At 52.5% G+C, this 19,992-nt stretch overlaps 1 protein-coding gene across 1 annotated transcript in view; it reads right to left on the reverse strand.

Moving 5' to 3' along the window:
• Window positions 1-19,992, reverse strand: part of PTPRB (protein tyrosine phosphatase receptor type B) — an 86,120-nt gene that overhangs the window by 56,240 nt on the left and 9,888 nt on the right. Inside the window, exons 3-4 of the mRNA XM_054178314.1 lie at window positions 16,762-16,997; window positions 5,554-5,830 (exon numbers count right to left, since the gene is read on the reverse strand). Coding sequence (XP_054034289.1) covers window positions 5,554-5,830; window positions 16,762-16,997 — 513 coding nt within the window. The remainder of the gene's footprint in view (window positions 1-5,553; window positions 5,831-16,761; window positions 16,998-19,992) is intronic.

The raw sequence follows: 19,992 nt of genomic DNA on the forward strand, positions 1-19,992 counted from the left end.
CTGACACCCTCAAAAGTCCCTCCCCAGCTTTCCTGTAGTCAGAGCCATCTCGCAGTAGCTGTTCCTACAAATGGTTAACAAATCAGGGTTTGTCCCAAATAATCTGCAATTCACAGGGGGAACACATGGCCAAGCCATGCTTCTGTCATTTGCAGTCACATATTGCAATGGAAAAAACAATCTACCAGTCTGTGGCTTAGAGTGGAACTTACAACCTCTTCTCTTTCAAATGAACAGGTTGCCCAGGGAGGTGGTGGAAGCCTCCTGCCTGGAGGTGTTTGCAGCCAGGCTGGATGTGGCTGTGAGCAACCTGCTGTAGTGTGAGGTGTCCCTGCCCATGGCAGGGGGGTTGGAACTGGCTGAGCCTTGAGGTCCCTTCCAACCCTGACAACTCTGTGTGAATAACACAGACCTCATAGCCCTCTACAACTCCCTGAAGGGAGGCTGTAGCCAGGTGGGGGTTGGTCTCTTCTCCCAGGCAAGCAGCACCAGAACAAGAGGACACAGTCTCAAGCTGTGCCAGGGGAAGTTTAGGCTGGAGGTGAGGAGAAAGTTCTTGCCAGCAAGAGAGATTGGCCATTGGGATGTGCTGCCCAGGGAGGTGGTGGAGTCACCATCCCTGGAGGTGCTCAAGAGGGGACTGGATGAGGCCCTTGGTGCCATGGTTTAGTCACGAGCTGCTGGGTGACAGGTTGGACCTGATGATCTCTGAGGTCTTTTCTAACCTTACTGATTCTGTGACATATTCAGCAATTTTCTTTTTCTGACAAAAACTTACTCATCTGTGAGTTCCTTCTGTCCAGGTGGTTTGCATTAGACAGCAATATGCTACAGCACAGCAACATTTGGGGACAAAACAATGCTGCAAAGGGCACTTCTAAGCCTATTTTGAAAGACACATTTGCAAAGCAGGGGGAATCACCAGGTTGTTCTTCATGGCTCTCAAAACCAGTGTTTCCAGACTGAATTTCAATCAGTAAAGAAGAGGGAACAGAACAACCTGATAGGGGCCATATGTTGCCCTAGCTTTACCATGCTGAGCATGCTGCCTGGCTGAGTTTTGTGGCTCCATGTGCTGTTTTATGTGGAGATATTCAAATGTTAAGCCCTAATGTCAAATAAATACATGGGCTCGTGCCAAGCTGTAATCTCAGGTCTGCAGTAGAAAATGTATCAGCAGCTCAGAGCTGATAAATGGTGGTAGCAGCTTTTTTCCCTTCATTTCCTGCTCTACTGAAATAGCACAACTGCCCACGCTCTATCTGTGTTTCCATGCCTCTGTATACCTGGCTTACAGAGGCCATCTGAATTTTCCATCCTTTTGGAGGAGTTCTTTTAGTTGTGCTCCAGAGGATCCAGCACTTGTCACTTTCAGCTGACAGCCCAGAGAGCAAATTTTCTTCACAGAATCATAGAACTGTCAGGGCTGGAAGGGACCTCAAGGCTCAGCCAGTTCCAACCCCCCTGCCATGGGCAGGGACACCTCACACCACAGCAGGTTGCTCACAGCCACCTCCAGCCTGGCTGCAAACACCTCCAGGGATGAGGCTGCCACCACCTCCCTGGGCAACCTGTGCCAGGCTCTCACCACCCTCATGGGGAACAACTTCCTCCTAACATCCAATCTCAATCTACCCATTTCTAGCTTGGATCCATCCCCCCCCAGTCCTATCACTCCCTGACACCCTCAAAAGTCCCTCCCCAGCTTCCTTGTAGCCCCCTTCAGATACTGCAGGGCCACAAGAAGGTCTCCTCAGAGCCTTGGAACAGCCCCAGCTCTCTCAGCCTGTCCTCATAGGTGACTCCACTTCAGTGGACCAAAGCAGATTATTGTATTAGCATTCCATATATGATTAGATTTCAGATCTATGCATCCACAGAAGTGAAACAGAAGGTGCTTCTCTCCTCAGGGATTCACAGAGGCTGGTGTTTATGCAGTCTTGGTGAGCTGCACACTTAGCCTTCTGGAATGAGAGGACACAGTCTCAAGCTGTGCCAGGTTAGGTTTAGGCTGGATGTGAAGAATAAATTCTTCCCAGCAAGAGAGATTGGCCATTGGAATGTGCTGCCCAGGGAGGTGGTGGAGTCACCATCCCTGGAGGTGTTTAGAAAGAGACTGGATGAGGCACTCAGTGCCATGGTTTAGGTGCTGGGTGATAGGTTGGACTGGATGATCTCAGAGGTCTTTTCCAACCTGGTTAATTCTGTACTCTGTATCTAACCTGCAAACAGCATAGACTCAGCTCATTGCCTCAACTCTGGCTCCAATGTCAACTTAAATACTCAAAAGGCCAAACTGAGTTAGGGCTTTAGTCCTCTCCAAGCCTTCATGCTGCACCTGCAACCACAGCACACATTATTTATAGGCCTTAGAAAGAGAGCAGATCCAACATGTACAAAAAATAGTTTGGGGTTTATGGGCTTAGCTACTCCAACACCTTGTAAAAGGAACTCCATGAAAACTGAAGCTGTACCAGGAATGAGAACATGCAAATTTCAGCAGGATTGGTCAGGAGCAGAAAGGTGAAGCAAAAGCAACTTCATCTGTGTATATTTATTGTATCAAGGTGATACAGATCTTCAAAGCCTCATCCTGCACAGCAGGTAGGATTCCTCTCACTTCACTTCAGCCATCAGGTGCCTGCTTTCACCCAGGCTCTTTCTACAGGCAGTGGAGAAAGGGGGGGCACCTCCTAAGGACACTGTAGCCCACCTGTCTCACAACTTGCTCAGGATGAGAGCCTCACTGGGTGCCAAGTGAGCCACCATGTTTTCAGACAGCCCATGGTGGCTCAGTTCTGCTACCATTTAGATCAGTGGCAGTTTTGCTTAAAATGTGGCTGAAAACATTGCTCACACTTCCATATTCCCTGGAGAGCTTCCAGGAACATGTGCCTGGGGACATTCAGGCTCAGCAGAGTGCAAACCAAAACCACTGGCATCAAGTTGAAAAGGGACAGGGCAAAGAGAGCTTGCAGTTAACTGGTTTAAAATGATGCCCCAGTGGGAATAATCCTCCCTCCCTCTGCAGTGGAATGAATAGCATGGACAGTACTACAGGGGTTGCTGACAGGCAGGTTACCCTGCTGGATAGCAGCTCCATGGAAAGACCTGGGAGTGCTGGTGGGCAGCAAGTTCTCCATGGGACAGCAATGTGCCCTTGGGGCCAAGAGGGCAAATGGGATCTTGGGGTGCAGCAAGAAAAGTGTGGCCAGCAGGGCTGGGGAGGTTCTGCTCCCCCTCTGCTCTGCCCTGCTCAGACCACTCCTGCAATCCTGTGTCCAATTCTGGGCTCCCCAGTTCCAGAGGGACAGAGACCTGCTGGGGAGAGGCCAAGGGAGAGCCAGGAGGATGCTGAGGGGACTTGAGCATCTCCCCTGTGAAGAGAGACTGAGAGCCCTGGGGCTGTTGAGTCTGGAGAGGAGAAGGCTGAGAGGGGATCTGATCAATGCCTATCAATAGGGCTGGGGGTCAAGTGGAGGGGGCCAAGCTCTTGTGGGTGGTGCACAGCAATAAGCCAAGGACCAATGGAAACAAACTTGACCAGAGAAGGTTTCAGCTCAGCATGAGGAGAAACTTCTTTGCAGTGAGGGTGGCAGAGCCCTGGAGCAGGCTGCCCAGAGAGGTTGTGGAGTCTCCATCTCTGGAGCCTTTCCAACCCCACCTGGATGCATTCCTGTGTGGACTCCCCTGGGTGATGCTGCTCTGGCAGGGGGTTGGACTGGATGACCTCTTGAGGTCCCTCCCAACCTCTAACACTCTGTGATTCTACCACAACAAACCCTACATATTCTTCAGAAATAACACAGCTTGCCAAATTCTGGAGCTATCCAAAACCCAAACACAAATCTCACTTCAGCCGTGGTTCACTAACCTGCACTACTTCACCTTAAAACATTAATCAGTCTTTTCACTCTGATGTCAGCTAGATAATATGACTGGAATCAGCACTGCTTCTGATCATTTTTATCTTGCAAAGTGTAGTCAGTGATCAAAAAAGAAAGTCATGAGTGACAGGTACAAGCTACTGCCTAAACGATCAGGCATTGATTAAAATGCTGCCTACAGTGCTCTGTAGCAGCAACGTTTGATTTATTCTTTCAGTTTCCAAATTGCCAGTCATCAATATCAAAAACAGCTGGGATGGTGCACAACACATTTAAGTCACTGCAGAGAAATCACCACTCATTGTTTCACTGAGTGACACGGAGCTGTTCTTAACCTACAGCCGACCCCAGGGGCAGGCTTTAACTCGAATTAACAAAGCAAATTAACGGGGAGTGTTCAGTGCATTTGCATGGTAATGCAGGGAAAAGGGTCTGGCAGCAAACACTGACTCTGAATCAGGAACTGGTAAGTACTTGGCTGCAGCAGCCTTCAATACTACAGAGTTCCTCTCAGAAAGGAACACTTCAGGAGCAAAGCGGGCAGGCAGCTAATGCTGGACCTCATCTAAGGCAGCTCTGTTTTGAGAGCTGTGTTACCACCGTTAAAGGGCTGGACAATGCTATACTTCATCACCTTTAAAAGAACACTTGTAGGGGTCAAGAGAGTCCAGTTCTGTCACTGCAGACAGTGGCTCTATGCCCTTCACAGCTGAGAGGCTCCCATGCAATACAGAAAAGGGGCTTTCCTCAGCAGCACTCTGGCAGGCTGCTGTTAACAGTTTACAGCCACTGATGGGATGTGACACTGCACAACGTGTCCTGCACACAGCTGTACATCCTTACACCTCTCTGGTTGCATTCAAGGAAAACACCGACGTGTCAACCTCACTTTCTGGCTTTTGGGCTCTGGTTAGAGAGAACTCAAGCACAGAAATGAGATGAAATAGTAAGTTATCCCTCAGGAGGATCTACTTGCCATTGGAATGGGCTGCCCAGGGAGGTGGTGGGGTCAATGTCCCTGGAGGGGCTTAAGAGAAGCCTGGATGAGGCACTTAGTGCCATGGTTTGATTAGTTAAGGGTTGGGTGATTGGTTGGACTGGATGATCTTGGAGGTCTCTTCCAACCTGGTTGATTCTGTGACTCTGTGAAATAGATTGTGTTCTACACACAGCAACTAAGCTGTCACCTGAGGAACTGTGAAGCTGATCTGGCTTGCATGAGCCAAATGGATGTCATGGGCTACTGTTTCTTCAGCCATTCTCATGGATGGCACCTTAAGGCAACAGCAGAAACATACTGGCAGCACTGGCCTAGCCTCCTCACAGCCCCTTCTTGCAGCCTGCTAGGCTAACTGCTGGCAGCGATTATTTCTGCTGGGGGGGTGGGTAAAGAGAACACAAGTGCCGTGTCCAGGTTCACAGTGGTTGTGAGACAGAATCACAGAATCAACCGGGCTGGAAGAGACCTCTAAGATCATCAAGTCCAGCCGATCACCCAACCCTGATGAATCAAGTAGACCGTGGCACTTAGTGCATCATCCAGGCTTTTCTTAAACACCTAAGCAACTGCCCCGCTCTTGCAGGCGGCCGAAGCAAGGGGGACGGTAAGGCAGCGCCCGACATCCCCCCCCCCGCCCCGAGCATCTGCCGTGCCCTCCGCCTTTACCTGTCAGCACGGAGACGTTGACGACTTCCCCGTCGGCGAGCGACTCGATGCGGAGGTGGTACCAGGTCCCGGCCTCCAGGTCGCGCAGGGTGCATCCGTAGGAGCCGTTGCCCGCGGCGGCAGGCTGGCAGCCGGCCGCCTGCCCCTCCTCGGAGCGCCCGGTCAGGCTGAAGTTGCAGGCGCTGCCCGCGGCGCCCCAGCGCAGCCGGACGCTCTGCCCGGCGACGAACTGCTCCGTGACGTTGGCTCTGCATCCCCCCGGCGCCCCCGGCGCGGCCTGCGGACAGCGGGGAAAGCTCTGAGACACCACAAGCATCACAGAATCAACCAGGCTGGAAGAGACCTCCAAGTCATCATCAAGTCCAACCGATCACCCAACCCGAACTAATCAACTAGACCACGGCACTAAGTGCCTCATCCAGGCTCTTCTTAAACACCTCCAGGGACAGCGACCTCACCACCTCCCCGGGCAGCACATTCCTAGGGGCAACCTCTCCTTCTGGGAAGAACGTCTTTCTAAGATCAAGCCTAAACTTTCCCCTGTGCAGCTTGAGACTGTGTCCTCTTGTCCTCATGGGCAGCAGCATTTACACGATTTTAAGGTTCAGTATCAACTTCAATCACTTCAAACAGGCTCCAGCAAGAACATGCTTCTGCCCTGCTGTGCTAACACGCAGAATCAGCCAGGTTGGAAGAGACCTCCAAGATCACCAGGTCCAACCAATCACCCAAGCCGAACTAATCAACCAGACCATGGCACTAAGTGCTTCATCCAGGCACTCCTCCATTCCTGGGACGTTGACCCCACCACCTCCCTGGGCAGCACATTCCTAGGGGCAATCTCTCTTTCTGTCAAGAACTTCTTTCTAAGAGCAAGCCTGAACTTCCCCGGGCACAGCTTGAGACTGTGTCCTCTTGTTCTGGTGCTGCTTGCCTAGGAGAAGAGACCAACCCCCACCTGGCTACAGCCTCCCTTCAGGTAGCTGTAGAGAGCAAGAAGGTCTCCCCTGAGCCTCCCCTCCTCCAGGCTAAGCAACCCGAGCCCCCTCAGCCTCTCCTCCCAGGGCTCTACTCCAGACCCCTCCCCAGCCTTGCTGCCCTTCTCTGGACACGTTCGAGCAACTCAACTCTGGGCTCCGCCAGCCGCCGGAGTACCCCCTGGGCTCGCCCCCCCATCACCCCCCGCCCCGAGGCTGCTGCGTGCCCTGCCGGTGCGGGCACAGCCGCTGCGACCCGCGGGCTCCGCTACGGAACCTGCGAGGGGCGGCCCCGCACCACCGCTGCCAGCCGCTCACCTTCGTCAGGGCCAGAGCCGTCCACAGGGCGAATCGCGCTCCATAGCTCAGCATCGCCGACGGTTTTTAACCCAGACGACCCTCGCGGGGAGGGTAGGAGGCGGCAGTGGAGGGGGGGTACGAAGGAGCGAAGTGGCCGCGGCGGGCCCCGGGGGCCCCCCGCTCCCCGCCGGGCTCGACGCGGCGGCCGCCGAGCCCTCTGCCGGGCCGGCCGCTTGCTGCATGCGCCCGGGGCTGCCCCGGCCGCCTCGCCGCCTCCCTGTCACCGGGGTGGGGTGGGCCGGGGGGAGCTGCCCGCCCGCCCGCGGCTGAGGAGGAGCGGAGGAGGCGGGGGAGGCGGCCGCCGGCGCTTCCCACGCTGCCATTCTGACCCGGGCTGACTCTGCCGGAGCCCTTCCCGCCGACTTCCGCAATCAAGAGGCGATTTCCTTGCGGCTCGCTGCGGGGGGCCAAGAGCGGCGACCCAGGACCGGCCGCCCGCCGCCCACCCCCCCAGCCGGCCGGTCCCGGGGTGCCGCACCTCGCTCCCCGTGGCTCCCACCTTCCTCCCGGCTCCTCTCCCACCCCACCTCCCTTCCTTCCTCGCCGCTTCCTCCCTGTGTGGACTCTCCCTTGGGGCTTCTCGCTCTGTGTTCCTCCTGGCTCTTGGGGGCCCCTCAGCTCCTCCGGCGTTGCCGCTGTTGGCGGGGGGCGGCGGCACTCCTGCCCCATGCCGACTGCACTTCACTTGACGCCAGCTCGCCTTGCCTCATGGGTGCCTCACCTCGCATCTGCTGCAGCTCCTGCCTGCCTTGCTCTGCGGCTGCCTCACTTCACAGCTAACTCGTCTCATGCATGCCTTGCCCCATCACATGCCCGCCTTGCCTCATGGCCGCCTCACCTCGCATCTGCTGCAGCTCCTGCCTGCCTTGCTCTGCGGCTGCCTCACTTCACAGCTAACTCGTCTCATGCATGCCTTGCCCCATCACATGCCCGCCTTGCCCCATTCCCACCTTGTCTCATGGCCAGCGTGCCTTCCGTGCCCCCTTCTCAGCCACAACTGCCTCCTTTCCTGCCCAGCTCACTCTGCACACCTGCATCCCCTCATGCCAGCCATGCCTAGCAGCCACTCCATTCTCCTGACCCGCCCTTCTCTTGGCCCCGGCCATAACTAAACCACCATTCCAGCTCCTGTGACCCAAAGACTGATATTTGTAGGGGTTAGCTGCAAACAACCAAGGCCTCCCTTCTCTCCTGACCCTGTGGCACTGTCGCTGGAGACACTGCAGCAAGGAGCCCATGGCCAAGCTGCTGCCTGTGCTGCCAGCACAGTGCTCTCTCATGCATTGCCCACTTCCTTCTTGTCTACATTTCAGCCTCTTGTTTCTGTATGGGGCGTGTGTATTGATGTGGGAGAAGAAACTTAGCCAGAAGTGTTTTGGGCCTTCAGGTACTCAAGTAGACAATAATCTAACAGCCATGGGATAAATATGAGAGTGCGTAAAGGCTGCCAGATTTGACACTTACTTTCTTCAGCTGGAATGAGACTTCTTTGCATCTCCTGTGCTGTATGAGGCATGTGCCATTCTGAATGTTTAAAGCAGCACCTCAAGCAAATTCAGCACCAGCTCATAGGATGTTAGGGGTTGGAGGGGACCTCTGCAGATCTTTGAATCCAACCCCCCTGCCAGAGCAGGAGCATAGAATCCAGCACAGGTCACACAGGAACACATCCAGACAGGGCTGGGAAGGCTCCAGAGAAGGAGACTCCACAGCCTCTCTGGGCAGCCTGCTCCAGGGCTCTGGGACCCTCACAATGAAGAAGTTCTTCCTCATGTTGAGGTGGAACCTCCTGTGCCAGAGCTGACATCCATTGCCCCTCGTCCTATCACAGGGTGCAACAGAGCAGAGGCTATTGCCTCCCTCTTGACACCCAGCCCTCAGATATTTATTGATCACATCCCCTCTCAGTCTTCTCCTCTCCAGACTAAACAGCCCCAGGGCTCTCAGCCTGTCCACTTTGGCTGTGATAGTGATGCTAACCTGCCTGTTAGGGGAGCCACTGCTGAAGGATTTTTCTGGCCATCAGCCTGTCAAACAAGGTACTGATACCTGAAAAACCTTCGATCTTGTTCTTCCCTACAGCAAATGAACATCTGAGTGCTCATGGGTGGCATCTGCAGCCTGGGAAACTTCAAGTGTCCCAGTGCAGCTCCTAGGGATGTGGCACTGAAAATGTTGGGACTTCATTCTGTAAAGCCTGGGATGCTTAATAACTTTGTGAACATCACCTTAAGAGATGATATAAATAGCTCTTCATTATTTGCTCTTCAGTTTAAGAAGGACATTGAGACACTCGAAGGTGTCCAGAGAAGGGCAAGGAGGCTGGGGAGGGGTCTGGAGCACAGCCCTGTGAGGAGAGGCTGAGGGAGCTGGGGTTGCTTAGCCTGGAGAAGAGGAGGCTCAGGGGAGACCTTCTTGCTCTCTGCAACTCCCTGAAGGGAGGTTGTAGCCAGGTGAGGGTTGGTCTCTTCTCCCAGACAACCAGCACCAGAACAAGAGGACACAGACTCAAGCTGTACCAGGGGAGCTTTAGGCTGGAGGTGAGGAGAAAGTTCTTCCCAGCAAGAGAGATTGGCCATTGGAATGTGCTGGCCAGGGAGGTGGTGGAGTCTCCATCTCTGGAGGTGTTCAAAGAAGGCTTGGATGTGGCACTTGGAGCCATGGTTTAGTTGTCAGGAGGTGCTGGGTATTAGGCAATAGGTTGGACTGGATGATCTCTGAGGTCTTTTCCAACCTGGCTGATTCTATGATTCTATGATTATGCCATTCTCCAGCCCACTGCAGAAGAAGATCTGCTCTGGGAGAGAGACTTTATGTATTTCAGACAAAAGAAAGGGAGGGACAGTGCCCCAGAGAGCTACTACAGTGACAGACAAGTCACAAAAGCAACATCATTAGTTTTGCCCAGCACTGGAAAGGAGCAAATCTGAAGGTCTGTCAGGATGTCTGGATTCCTTCAAACTCCTCTTTGGAAACGAGATGTTTGGAGTAACCTGCCTGGTTCTGGGAAGTGACACACTGTAAGGGTTTTTTCCTGACAACATCCATCCTCTGAACTGGCAGGGGTGATATCATTCAGATATGTAGGTAGTTAAGTAGATATAATATGTGAAAGGGAAAAAAAACCCAACCCACCCAACTGAAACAGCCTTACAAAACTGAACCTACCAAAGTAAAACTGAAACACACTTAGAAACCTCTCTCTGTCTCTTCCATCTGACATAAGACTTGGTGTTGGACTTGGTGATCCTGAGGGTCTTTTCCAAACTGCATGTTTCTATGTGACTCTGTGGCTTTGCATCAGGGTGTCCAGAGGCAGGACAAGGGGGAATGGTTTGAAGCTGAGGGACAGCAGGGTTAGACCGCAGCTTAGGAAGTTCCTCAGTACCAGGGTGGAGAGAGACTGGCACAGGCTGCCCAGGGAGGTTGTGGCTGACTCCCCCCTGGGGGTGTTGAAGGCCAGGCTGGGTGAGGCCTTGAGCAGCTGAGTCTAGTTGAGAGGCGTCCCTGCCCAAGGCAGGGAGGTTGGAGCAGATGATCTGTGAGGTCCCTTCCCACCTGAGCCACGCTATGATGCTGTGCTATGAGAAGAGCTGTTGCTGTTTCTCAGCAGGGCCCACAATTTAGAAGCTCCTACTTTACTGACCCTTATTCCTGCTAGTGCAGAATCATTGAAACTACCCTTTTGTGCAAGCAGGCAGGCACTGGTTTGCTGAGACTTGGGAGACTTCCTTCTGCACACGATTCAGCACAAAGTGCTTGCAGGGCTGGGGTCTGACAGAGATGTCGGTGTCAGGACCGGACTGAAAGAGGAGGGGTCCGTCGGTCACTGGTGGCAATGGGTTTATGCAGAATCAGCCAACAGAACACCAAGAATTCTCTCCAGGCTGGTACTGAACAAATGGGCTTTCAGCAAACCAGCACTCACACAGCCTTGAACACTTCACCAATCTGCCTGGCAAGCCAAGAAATTAATTACCAAAGGAAAAAAAGGCCTGGAAGTGAGTTCTGGGAGTGGCCGGATGTGTCTCTAATAGCAGGCTCCAAAGGCCCTTTCAGACACTTTCCCAAGGTTTCCTGACTGGGGTTTTTTATGTCTTTAAACACCAACCCCTCTCTCTTGTCTCTCTAATCAAGAGGAAATGGGCTTTGCATAGCTTTTGTCATGGTTTGAAAGTGCAAGCTGCGTTTTTACTTCAAATCTAAGGCTGTCCTAAACCAAACATTTGGTTGGATTGAAGTGTCAACCATTGTGTGTGTGTCCCCCCAGCCCCAAAATGGCTCTGCTCACAGCCAAGGCACTTCAGGGCTCTGCCTCTACAAAGAAGAGCACCTAGTCAGGGCAAATGCTATAGAAGGTATCACCTGCCCAGCAAGAGGATGAGCAGAGGGCTGGAGCTGCTCTGCTGTGAGGACAGACTGAGAGAGTTGGGGTTGTGCAGGCTGGAGAAAAGAAGGCTCTGAGGAGACCTAATTGTGGCCTTCCAGTATCTGCAGGGGGCTACAAGAAAGCTGGGGAGGGACTTTTGAGGGTGTCAGGGAGTGATAGGACTGGGGGGGATGGAGCAAAACTAGAAGTGGGTAGACTGAGATTGGATGTTAGGAAGAAGTTGTTCCCCATGAGGGTGGTGAGAGCCTGGCACAGGCTGCCCAGGGAGGTGGTGGAAGCCTCCTGCCTGGAGGTGTTTGCAGCCAGGCTGGATGTGGCTGTGAGCAACCTGCTGCAGTGTGAGGTGTCCCTGGCCATGGCAGGGGGGTTGGGACTGGATGACCTCTGAGTTCCCTTCCAACCCTGACAATTCTGTGATTCTATGAATACTTCAACATGAGGAGAAACTTCTTTACAGTGAGGGTGATGGAGCCCTGGAGCAGGCTGCCCAGGGAGGTTGTGGAGTCTCCTTCTGTGGGAGACTTCCAACCCCACCTGGATGCATTCCTGTGCAGATGACACTGGGTGATGCTGCTCTGGAAAGGGGTTTGGACTGGATGATCTCTGGAGGTCCCTTCCAACCTCTAATGTGCTGTGAGACTGTGAATACTCAGTGCTTACTTAATCTGTGAATTTTCAAAGCACCATTACAAGGATGCTGAGGGACTGGAGCACTACCCTGTGAGGAGAGGCTGAGAGCCCTGGGGCTGTTGAGTCTGGAGAAGCCTGGGAGGGGATTTAATAAATGTTTTAAATATCTGAGGGCTGGAGGTCAAGAGGGAGGGGACAGCCTCTGCTCAGCTGCACCCTGGGGTAGGACAAGGATATAAACTCCAGCACAGGAGGTTCCACCTCAACATGAGGAAAAACTTCTTCACTGTGAGGGTCCCAGAGCCCTGGAGCAGGCTGCCCAGAGAGGTTGTGGAGTCTCCTTCTCTGGAGCCTTTCCAGCCCTGTCTGGATGTGTTCCTGTGTGACCTGTGCTGGATTCTATGGTCCTGCTCTGGCAGGGGGCTTGGACTGGAAGATCTGCAGAGGTCCCCTCCAACCCCTAACATCCTGGGATCATGTTAAATAGAGGTTAATCCTGGTTGTTTGACAACAATGTATTTAACTCTACTTTTAAAGAGAGGGAAACAGAGACTCTGGGCACAGTTTGAAGTCTCTGTGTCTAAGGTGTTGTATCTAGATTCAAATGTCCAGACATGACTGGAGGCTCTTAGGGCCAGATTCATGCTGATCATCAGGGTTCTGGTTAGATAGCATTGACCAGAGCAGCTTGCTCAGTGCAAATGGTGTGAATCAGAAGAGGAACTGGAGGGGAGCTTTGGTTCACACTGCCATTTCTCCAGCACTGGTGAGGCTATTAAGTAGGAGTGCTGGGGGCACTTTGGGTAATACTGCATCACTCAGAACACTTCCATTTGTTGGAGCCCAGTGTCCTGTGCAGGATGTGTGCATATGGAGAGAGGGCACAGGGAAAGAAACCCAACCTGCCTGCCCCAAGCCAGAATAAATAGATTTTAAAAGAACTGCCTGCATCAGCTGTGGCATGGGGTGCAGTGCATCACAGAGTCACAGAACTGCCAGGCTTGGAAGGGACCTCCAGAACCAGCCAGTTCCAACCCCCCTGCCATGGCCAGGGACACCTCACACTACAGCAGGCTGCTCACAGCCACATCCAGCCTGGCCTTCAAAACCTGCAGGCATGAGGCTGCCACCACCTCCCTGGGCAACCTGTGCCAGGCTCTCACCACCCTCATGGGGAACAACTTCTTCCTAACATCCAATCTGAGTTCATTCCCCCCCCAGTCCTATCCCTCCCTGACACCCTAAGAAGTCCCTCCCCAGCTTTCTTGTAGCCTCCTTCAGATACTGGAAGGCCACAATGAGGTCTCCTCAGAGCCTTCTCCTCTCCAGCCTGCACAACCCCAGCTCCCTCAGTCTGTCCTCACAGCAGAGCAGCTCCAGCCCTCTGCTCATCCTCATGGCCCTTCTCTGGACACCTTCCAGCACCTCCAGATCCTTCCTGGCACAGAGGGTCCAGAACTGGCCCCAGAGCTCCAGCTGTGGTCTCAGCAGAGTGGAGCAGAGGGGCAGAATCCCCTCCCTGGCCCTGCTGGCCACACTTCTCCTGCTGCAGCCCAGGCTCTGCTTGGCTCTCTGAGCTGCAAGTGCTCACTGCTGGCTCCTGTTGAACTTCTCCTCCCCCAGCACCCCCAAGGCCTTTTCTTGAGGGCTGCTCTCCAGCCAGTCCCTGCCCAGCCTGTATTGGTGCCTGGGATTGCCCCAGCCCAGATGCAGGAGCTTGCCATCACTGGCTCAGTTTCTTGCCCTCATCAGCAATAGAACAGCAGCTTTAGGGTCCATAAAGCTTCATTCTGGTTCTTTGGGTCAACACAGTCCTGGATGTCACCACTTCTCCATTCTCTTTCTGTAGTGATGCTGTTCATACCAGCTTGTAAAGATGACTCTGTCCACAGCCCTCCCAAACACAAAACACATTTCTTAGCCTTACCCACAGTAATGCTGACACCCAAAGCATTAACTGAAACAATGTGTTGTCCTGCCCCAATACACTGAGCTGCAGTGTGGTCTCCTGGAGAAGCAGCCACAGGGAATTTAGGCATTTTCAGTCCTGAACCCCTCAGTGTTGTTAGGAACACAGTGAGCACAAATGCCCTGTGTGCTTTAGCTCTCACTGCCTTTGCTCATTTTGCCAGGGGTGAGGCCAGATTTTAAATCACAGAACTGTCAGGCTTGGAAGGGACCTCAAGGCTCAGCCAGTTCCAAGCCCCCTGCCATGGGCAGGGACACCTCACACTGCAGCAGGTTGCTCACAGCCACATCCAGCCTGGCTGCAAACACCTCCAGGGATGAGGCTTCCACCACCTCCCTGGGCAGCCTGTGCCAGGCTCTCACCACCCTCATGGGGAACAACTTCTTCCTAACATCCAATCTCAATCTGTCCACTTCTGGTTTTGCAGAAAAGAAAGCCTGGGAAGTGATGTGTGGGTCCTGAATGACCACTCTCAACTCCTTCAGTGGATGGGGCTGGCTTCCCCAGGGCCCTCCTCTGCCAGGGATACATAGAATACATAGAATACATAGAATAAACCAGGTTGGAAGAGACCTTCAAGATCACCACGTCCAACCCATCAACCAATCCAACACCGCCCAAACAACTAACCCATGGCACCAAGCACCCCATCAAGTCTTCTCCTGAACACCTCCAGTGATGGCGACTCCACCACCTCCCCAGGCAGCCCATTCCAATGGGCAATCACTCTCTCTGTGATGAACTTCTTCCTAACACCCAGCCTAAACCTCCCCTGGCGCAGCCTGAGACTGTGTCCTCTTGTTCTGGTACTGCTTGCCTGGGAGAAGAGACCAACATCTGTCTGTCTACAACCTCCCTTCAGGTAGTTGTAGAGAGTAATAAGGTCACCCCTGAGTCTCCTCTTCTCCAGGCTAAGCAACCCCAGCTCCCTCAGCCTCTCCTCACAGGGCTGTGTTCCAAACCCCTCACCAACTTTGTTGCTCTTCTCTGGACTCGTTCCAGCAAGTCAACCTCCTTCCTAAACTGAGGGGCCCAGAACTGGACACAGGACTCGAGGTGCGGCCTAACCAGTGCAGTGTACAGGGGCAGAATGACCTCCCTGCTCCTGCTGGCCACACTGTTCCTGATGCAGGCCAGGATGCCCTTGGCCCTCTTAGCTGCCTGGGCACACTGCAGGCTCATGTTCAGTCTACCATCAACCAGCACCCCCAGGTCCCTCTCAGCCTGACTGCTCTCAGCCACTCTGACCCCAGCCTGTAGCTCTGCATGGGGTTGCTGTGGCCAATGTGCAGAACCCGGCACTTGGATGTGTTCAATCTCCTGCCCTTGGACTCTGCCCATCTGCCCAGCCTGTCCAGGTCCCTCTGCAGAGCCTCTCTACCCTCCAGCAGATCAACTCCTGCCCCCAGCTTGGTGTCGTCAGCAAATTTACTGATGATGGACTCGATGCCCTCGTCCAGATCATCAATAAAGATGTTAAAGAGCATGGGGCCCAGTACTGATCCCTGGGGCACACCACTGGTGACTGGCTGCCAGCTGGATGTGGCACCATTCACCACCACTCTCTGGGCTCGGCCCTCCAGCCAGTTCCTAACCCATCTCAGTGTGCTCCCATCCAAGCCATGGGCTGACAGCTTGGCCAGGAGCTTGCTATGGGGAACGGTGTCAAAGGCCTTGCTGAGGTCCAGGTAGACTACATCCACAGGCCTCCCCACATCCACCAGATGGGTCACCTGATCATAGAAGGAGATCAGGTTGGTCAGGCAGGACCTGCCCTTCCTAAACCCATGATGTTTGTGGATGTTTGTGGTGGGACAGAGCAGACATCAAGAAGTGGCTGTGTGTCACCATTCTGCCTACTGGTCAGTAGATAAGGCCAGGGTTCCTTGTAAGGATAATTAAAGCACTCAGATTTGCTTCCTGAGTCATGTATGTAACTTTAGGGTTAGGTTATCCTAAATAAGAATAAAATCTCCCTGGGGGTTTTGAAGGCCAGGCTGGATGTGGTTCTGAGCAGCCTGAACTGAGGTGGGGTGTCCCTGCCCATGGCAGGGGGTTTGGAACTGGCTGATCCTTGAGCTCCCTTCCAACCCTGGCAATTCTGTGATTCTAAGGCCACAAACCATGCTGTGATTCTCAGAGTGACATTAGAGAGAGACCTCCATGTAGTGCAACACACCAGTGGCAGAGCCTAAACCACTGAGAGCAGAGACCCAGGCTCCTGTGGCTGCTGCCACATCCATTGCACCCCACATATCCTAAGAGTGTCTCTCAAGCTTAGAGATTCTCCAAAGCATGGTGAGCACCAGGGGCTGTGAGGTACTGAAAAGACAGATTTTTGTCTCTGCAGCTGTGCTTCTAGCAAAGGACACTGTCAGCATGAACCATCAACTAGCCTGGAGAAGAGGAGGCTCAGGGGAGACCTCATTGCTGTCTACAACTCCCTGAAGGGAGGTTGTAGCCAGGTGGGGGTTGGTCTCTTCTCCCAGGCAAGCAGCACCAGAACAAGAGGACACAGTCTCAAGCTGTGCCAGGGGAGGTTTAGGCTGGAGGTGAGGAGAAAGTTCTTCCCAGCCAGAGAGATTATCCATGGGAATGTGCTGCCCAGGGAGATGGTGGAGTCACCATCCCTGGAGGTGTTCAATAAAGGCTTGGATGTGGCACTTGGAGCCATGGTTTAATTGTCAGGAGGTGTTTGGTGATAGGTAATAGATTGAACTTGATGATCTCTGAGCTCTTTTCCAACCTGGCTGATTCTGTGATCAAGAACAAAGCCTAGTCTTGGAGCTGTTTGGGTTTCCCCCCCACACCTGTAATAGCTCCCAGGCTCCACAGAGTGGAGCAGGCTTAATAAAAACCAATCAATAATCCTTCTGCCTTACCTCTTCTGTAGTGCTGGAGGATTGCAGGGTGGTCACTGGAATCCAGGCTTTCTCTGTTACTGCAGATTTGAAGTCAAAGTAGAGGTCGTCAATGAGGTTCTTGCTGAAGTGCTCAGTCCCATTGCTGATGAACATCTCTGTGCTGCTCTTCAGCAGACTTTCAGGCCTAGAGGTTACAGTGCTCAAAGAGGGGGATGTAGATCTAGTACTCCACACAGTCTCTGCATCTTGGAGATCTAAGACAAATACAGGAAAGCAATTAAAACCAGCTCCACATTTTGACCAACTCTCCTTTAGGTGGCAATTACAGCTTCCCCAGGGAGGCTGTGGAGTCTCCTGCTCTGGAGCCTTCCCAGCCCTGTCTGGATGTGTTCCTGTGTGACCTGTGCTGGATTCTATGCTCCTGCTCTGGCAGGGGGCTTGGACTCCAAGATCTCCAGGGGTCCTTTCCAACCCCTAACATCCTGTGAGCCTCTGATCAATGCCACTTCTAAGAAAGTTAAGTGCACCTGTCAGTTCTGCAGGGTTTGTAAGTTTTCAGTGCAAATGTATTGTGCATCAATAGCAAAAGCTGTGCAAAAGCAGGAAAGAAAGGAAAAAATCCATCAAAGATGATGAGGTGAAGAGCAAGGTTGTACTTCCTTGAGTGTTTTCACTCCTAGCATCTGCACTGGGAACTATTGCAGTTGCTTGGGTGCCTTCAGTCCTGGGCCCCTCACTGCAAGAGGGGCATTGAGGGGCTGGAGTGTGTCCAGAGAAGGGCAAGGAGGCTGGAGAAGGGCCTGGGGCACCTGGGCTGCAAGGAAGGGCTGAGGGAGCTGGGGGTGTTCAGGCTGGAGAAGAGGAGGCTGAGAGGAGACCTCATTGCTCTCTACAGCTCCCTGAAGGGAGGTTGGGACAAGGAGGGGGCAGCCTCTGCTCCTTGGTGGCAAGAGACAGAAGCAGAGGAAATGGTTCCAAGCTGTGCCAGGGGAGGCTCAGCCTGGATGCTAGGGAATATTTCTTCCCAGAGAGGGCTCTCAGCCATTGCAATACTCTGCCCAGGGCAGTGCTGGAGTCACCATCCCTGGAGGTGTTTAAGCAGCTTGTGGAGCTGGGGCTTAAGGACAAGGTTTGGGACTGACCCCAAACTGGGTGGAAGGTTGGACTGGATGAGCTTGGAGGTCTCTTCCAACCAGCTGTTTTCTGTGCTTCTGTGATCAAACATCACACAGTGTCAGCTCTGTAAGGTCAGCCCTCCCCATGTGTGTGTGCCTGGGCCAGCTTCTCATCTGCCCTTCTCCAGCCAAGTTCAAGATCATTTTTCAAAAGCATTTGTTCAAGGTAATTTTTAATTCTCTTTTGTTCAAGATATTAGTTCAGGGTAAATCCCTTCACCCACATGGGACATGCCTCTTGGATTTGCAAATGACTCCCATGCAGAGGCCATGCTAACCCTTGCCTCTTCCCTTCCCAAGGTTCACAGAATCACAGAGGGTTAGGGGCTGGAAGGGACCTCAAGAGCACATCCAGTCCAACCCCCCTGCCACAGCAGGAGCACCTAGAGCAGGTCACACAGGAACACAGCCAGGCAGGGTTTGAGTATCTCCAGAGCCTCCACAGCCCCCCTGGGCAGCCTGCTCCAGGGCTCTGTCACATCAGTTAGCTGCAGAGCCTGCACAGGCCGTGGTGGAGTTGCTTTCCCAGTCACGTCTCCTCTGCAGCAAGCCAAAGCTGCAATCAGAGCGCAGGAAAGATTTTACTACACATTTTTCCTCCCCATTTTCATGGCTCTTCCTCCCCATTGGTATGGATTTAATATCCTTTCTTTGTGGCTGTGAGGGCAGGGTTCAAGCCGTGGTGGCCTCTCCATCTGGTAGCATGGCGTTTCAGCTAAGGGATTGTGATTGCCGCCTGGCCCCTTCCCCTCACACAAAGCTGCCCTGCCCCTGCTGCAGCACAGCTCGTGTGCCTTGGCTCAGTGCCCAAGGCACTTGGGCTGTCCTTGAACTGGGGTCTCCAAACCTTGTTTTGCTGCTCAGCCACTGGGCTGCTTGCCACTCATAACAACTTCAGCTCAAAGAACCTCTCTGAAAGGGAGAAAAAAAGAGGAGAGAGAGGAAGAGGAGAGGAAGAGGAGAGGAAGAGGAGAGGAAGAGGAGAGGAAGAGGAGAGGAAGAGGAGAGGAAGAGGAGAGGAAGAGGAGAGGAAGAGGAGAGGAAGAGGAGAGGAAGAGGAGAGGAAGAGGAGAGGAAGAGGAGAGGAAGAGGAGAGGAAGAGGAGAGGAAGAGGAGAGGAAGAAAAAAAGACAAGAAAATAAGAAAAGAAAATAAAAAAGAAAAAAGAAAAGAAAAGAAAAAAGAAAAGAGAAAAGAAAAGATAAAAGAAAATAAGAAAAAGAAAAAGATAAAAGAAAATAAAGAAAAGAAAATAAGATAAAAAAGAGAAAAGAGAGAAAAAAGAGAAAAGAAAAGAAAAGATAAAAGAAAATAAGAAAAAGAAAAAGATAAAAGAAAATAAAGAAAAGAAAAGAAGATAAAAAAGAGAAAAGAGAGAAAAAAGAGAAAAGAAAAGATAAAAGAAAATTTAAAAAAAGAAAAAGATAAAAGAAAATAAAAAAGAAAATAAAATAAGATAAAAAAGAGAAAAGAGAAAAAAGTGAAAAGTGAAAAGAAAAGAAAAGAAAAAAGAAAAGAAAAGAAAAAAGAAAAGAAAAGAAAAAAGAAAAGAGAAAAGAAAAGAAGAAAAGAAAAGAGAAAAGAGGAATGCCTGAGTTAAATTGCAGCAGAAGTTTCCAGGTGTAATTACTTGGTGTGCAATTAGGATGTCTTAGCAGGGGATGTGATTAGCTCTTCCCCCGAGGATCCGAGGGGGCCTCCCCTGCAGTCACCGCGGTGTGTAAGGCAATGTTTGTGTATGTGTAGAGGTTTCTGTTAGTAACAGCTTTAGCCAGAGGAATCTGCAGCACTCTCATTTGCATCCAGAAATAAAGGGGAGGTTGGTAACCCCTGTGAGAGTCTCCTTCTCTGGAGCCTTTCCAGCCCCACCTGGATGCATTCCTGTGTGGACTCCCCTGGGTGCTGCTGCTCTGACAGGGGGCTTGGGCTGGATGATCTCTGGAGGTCCCTTCCAACCCCTAATGCTCTGTGATGCTGTGAGACACTTCCATGCTCAGCAGCACAGTATGTTCACCTGGTACCCAGCTTTGGGTTCTCTTGAGAAGAATTGGTTTGCTGCCATGGATTGATACCT

Source organism: Dryobates pubescens, chromosome Z, assembly GCF_014839835.1.
Source record: "Dryobates pubescens isolate bDryPub1 chromosome Z, bDryPub1.pri, whole genome shotgun sequence".
Classification (NCBI taxonomy): Eukaryota; Metazoa; Chordata; class Aves; order Piciformes; family Picidae; genus Dryobates; species Dryobates pubescens.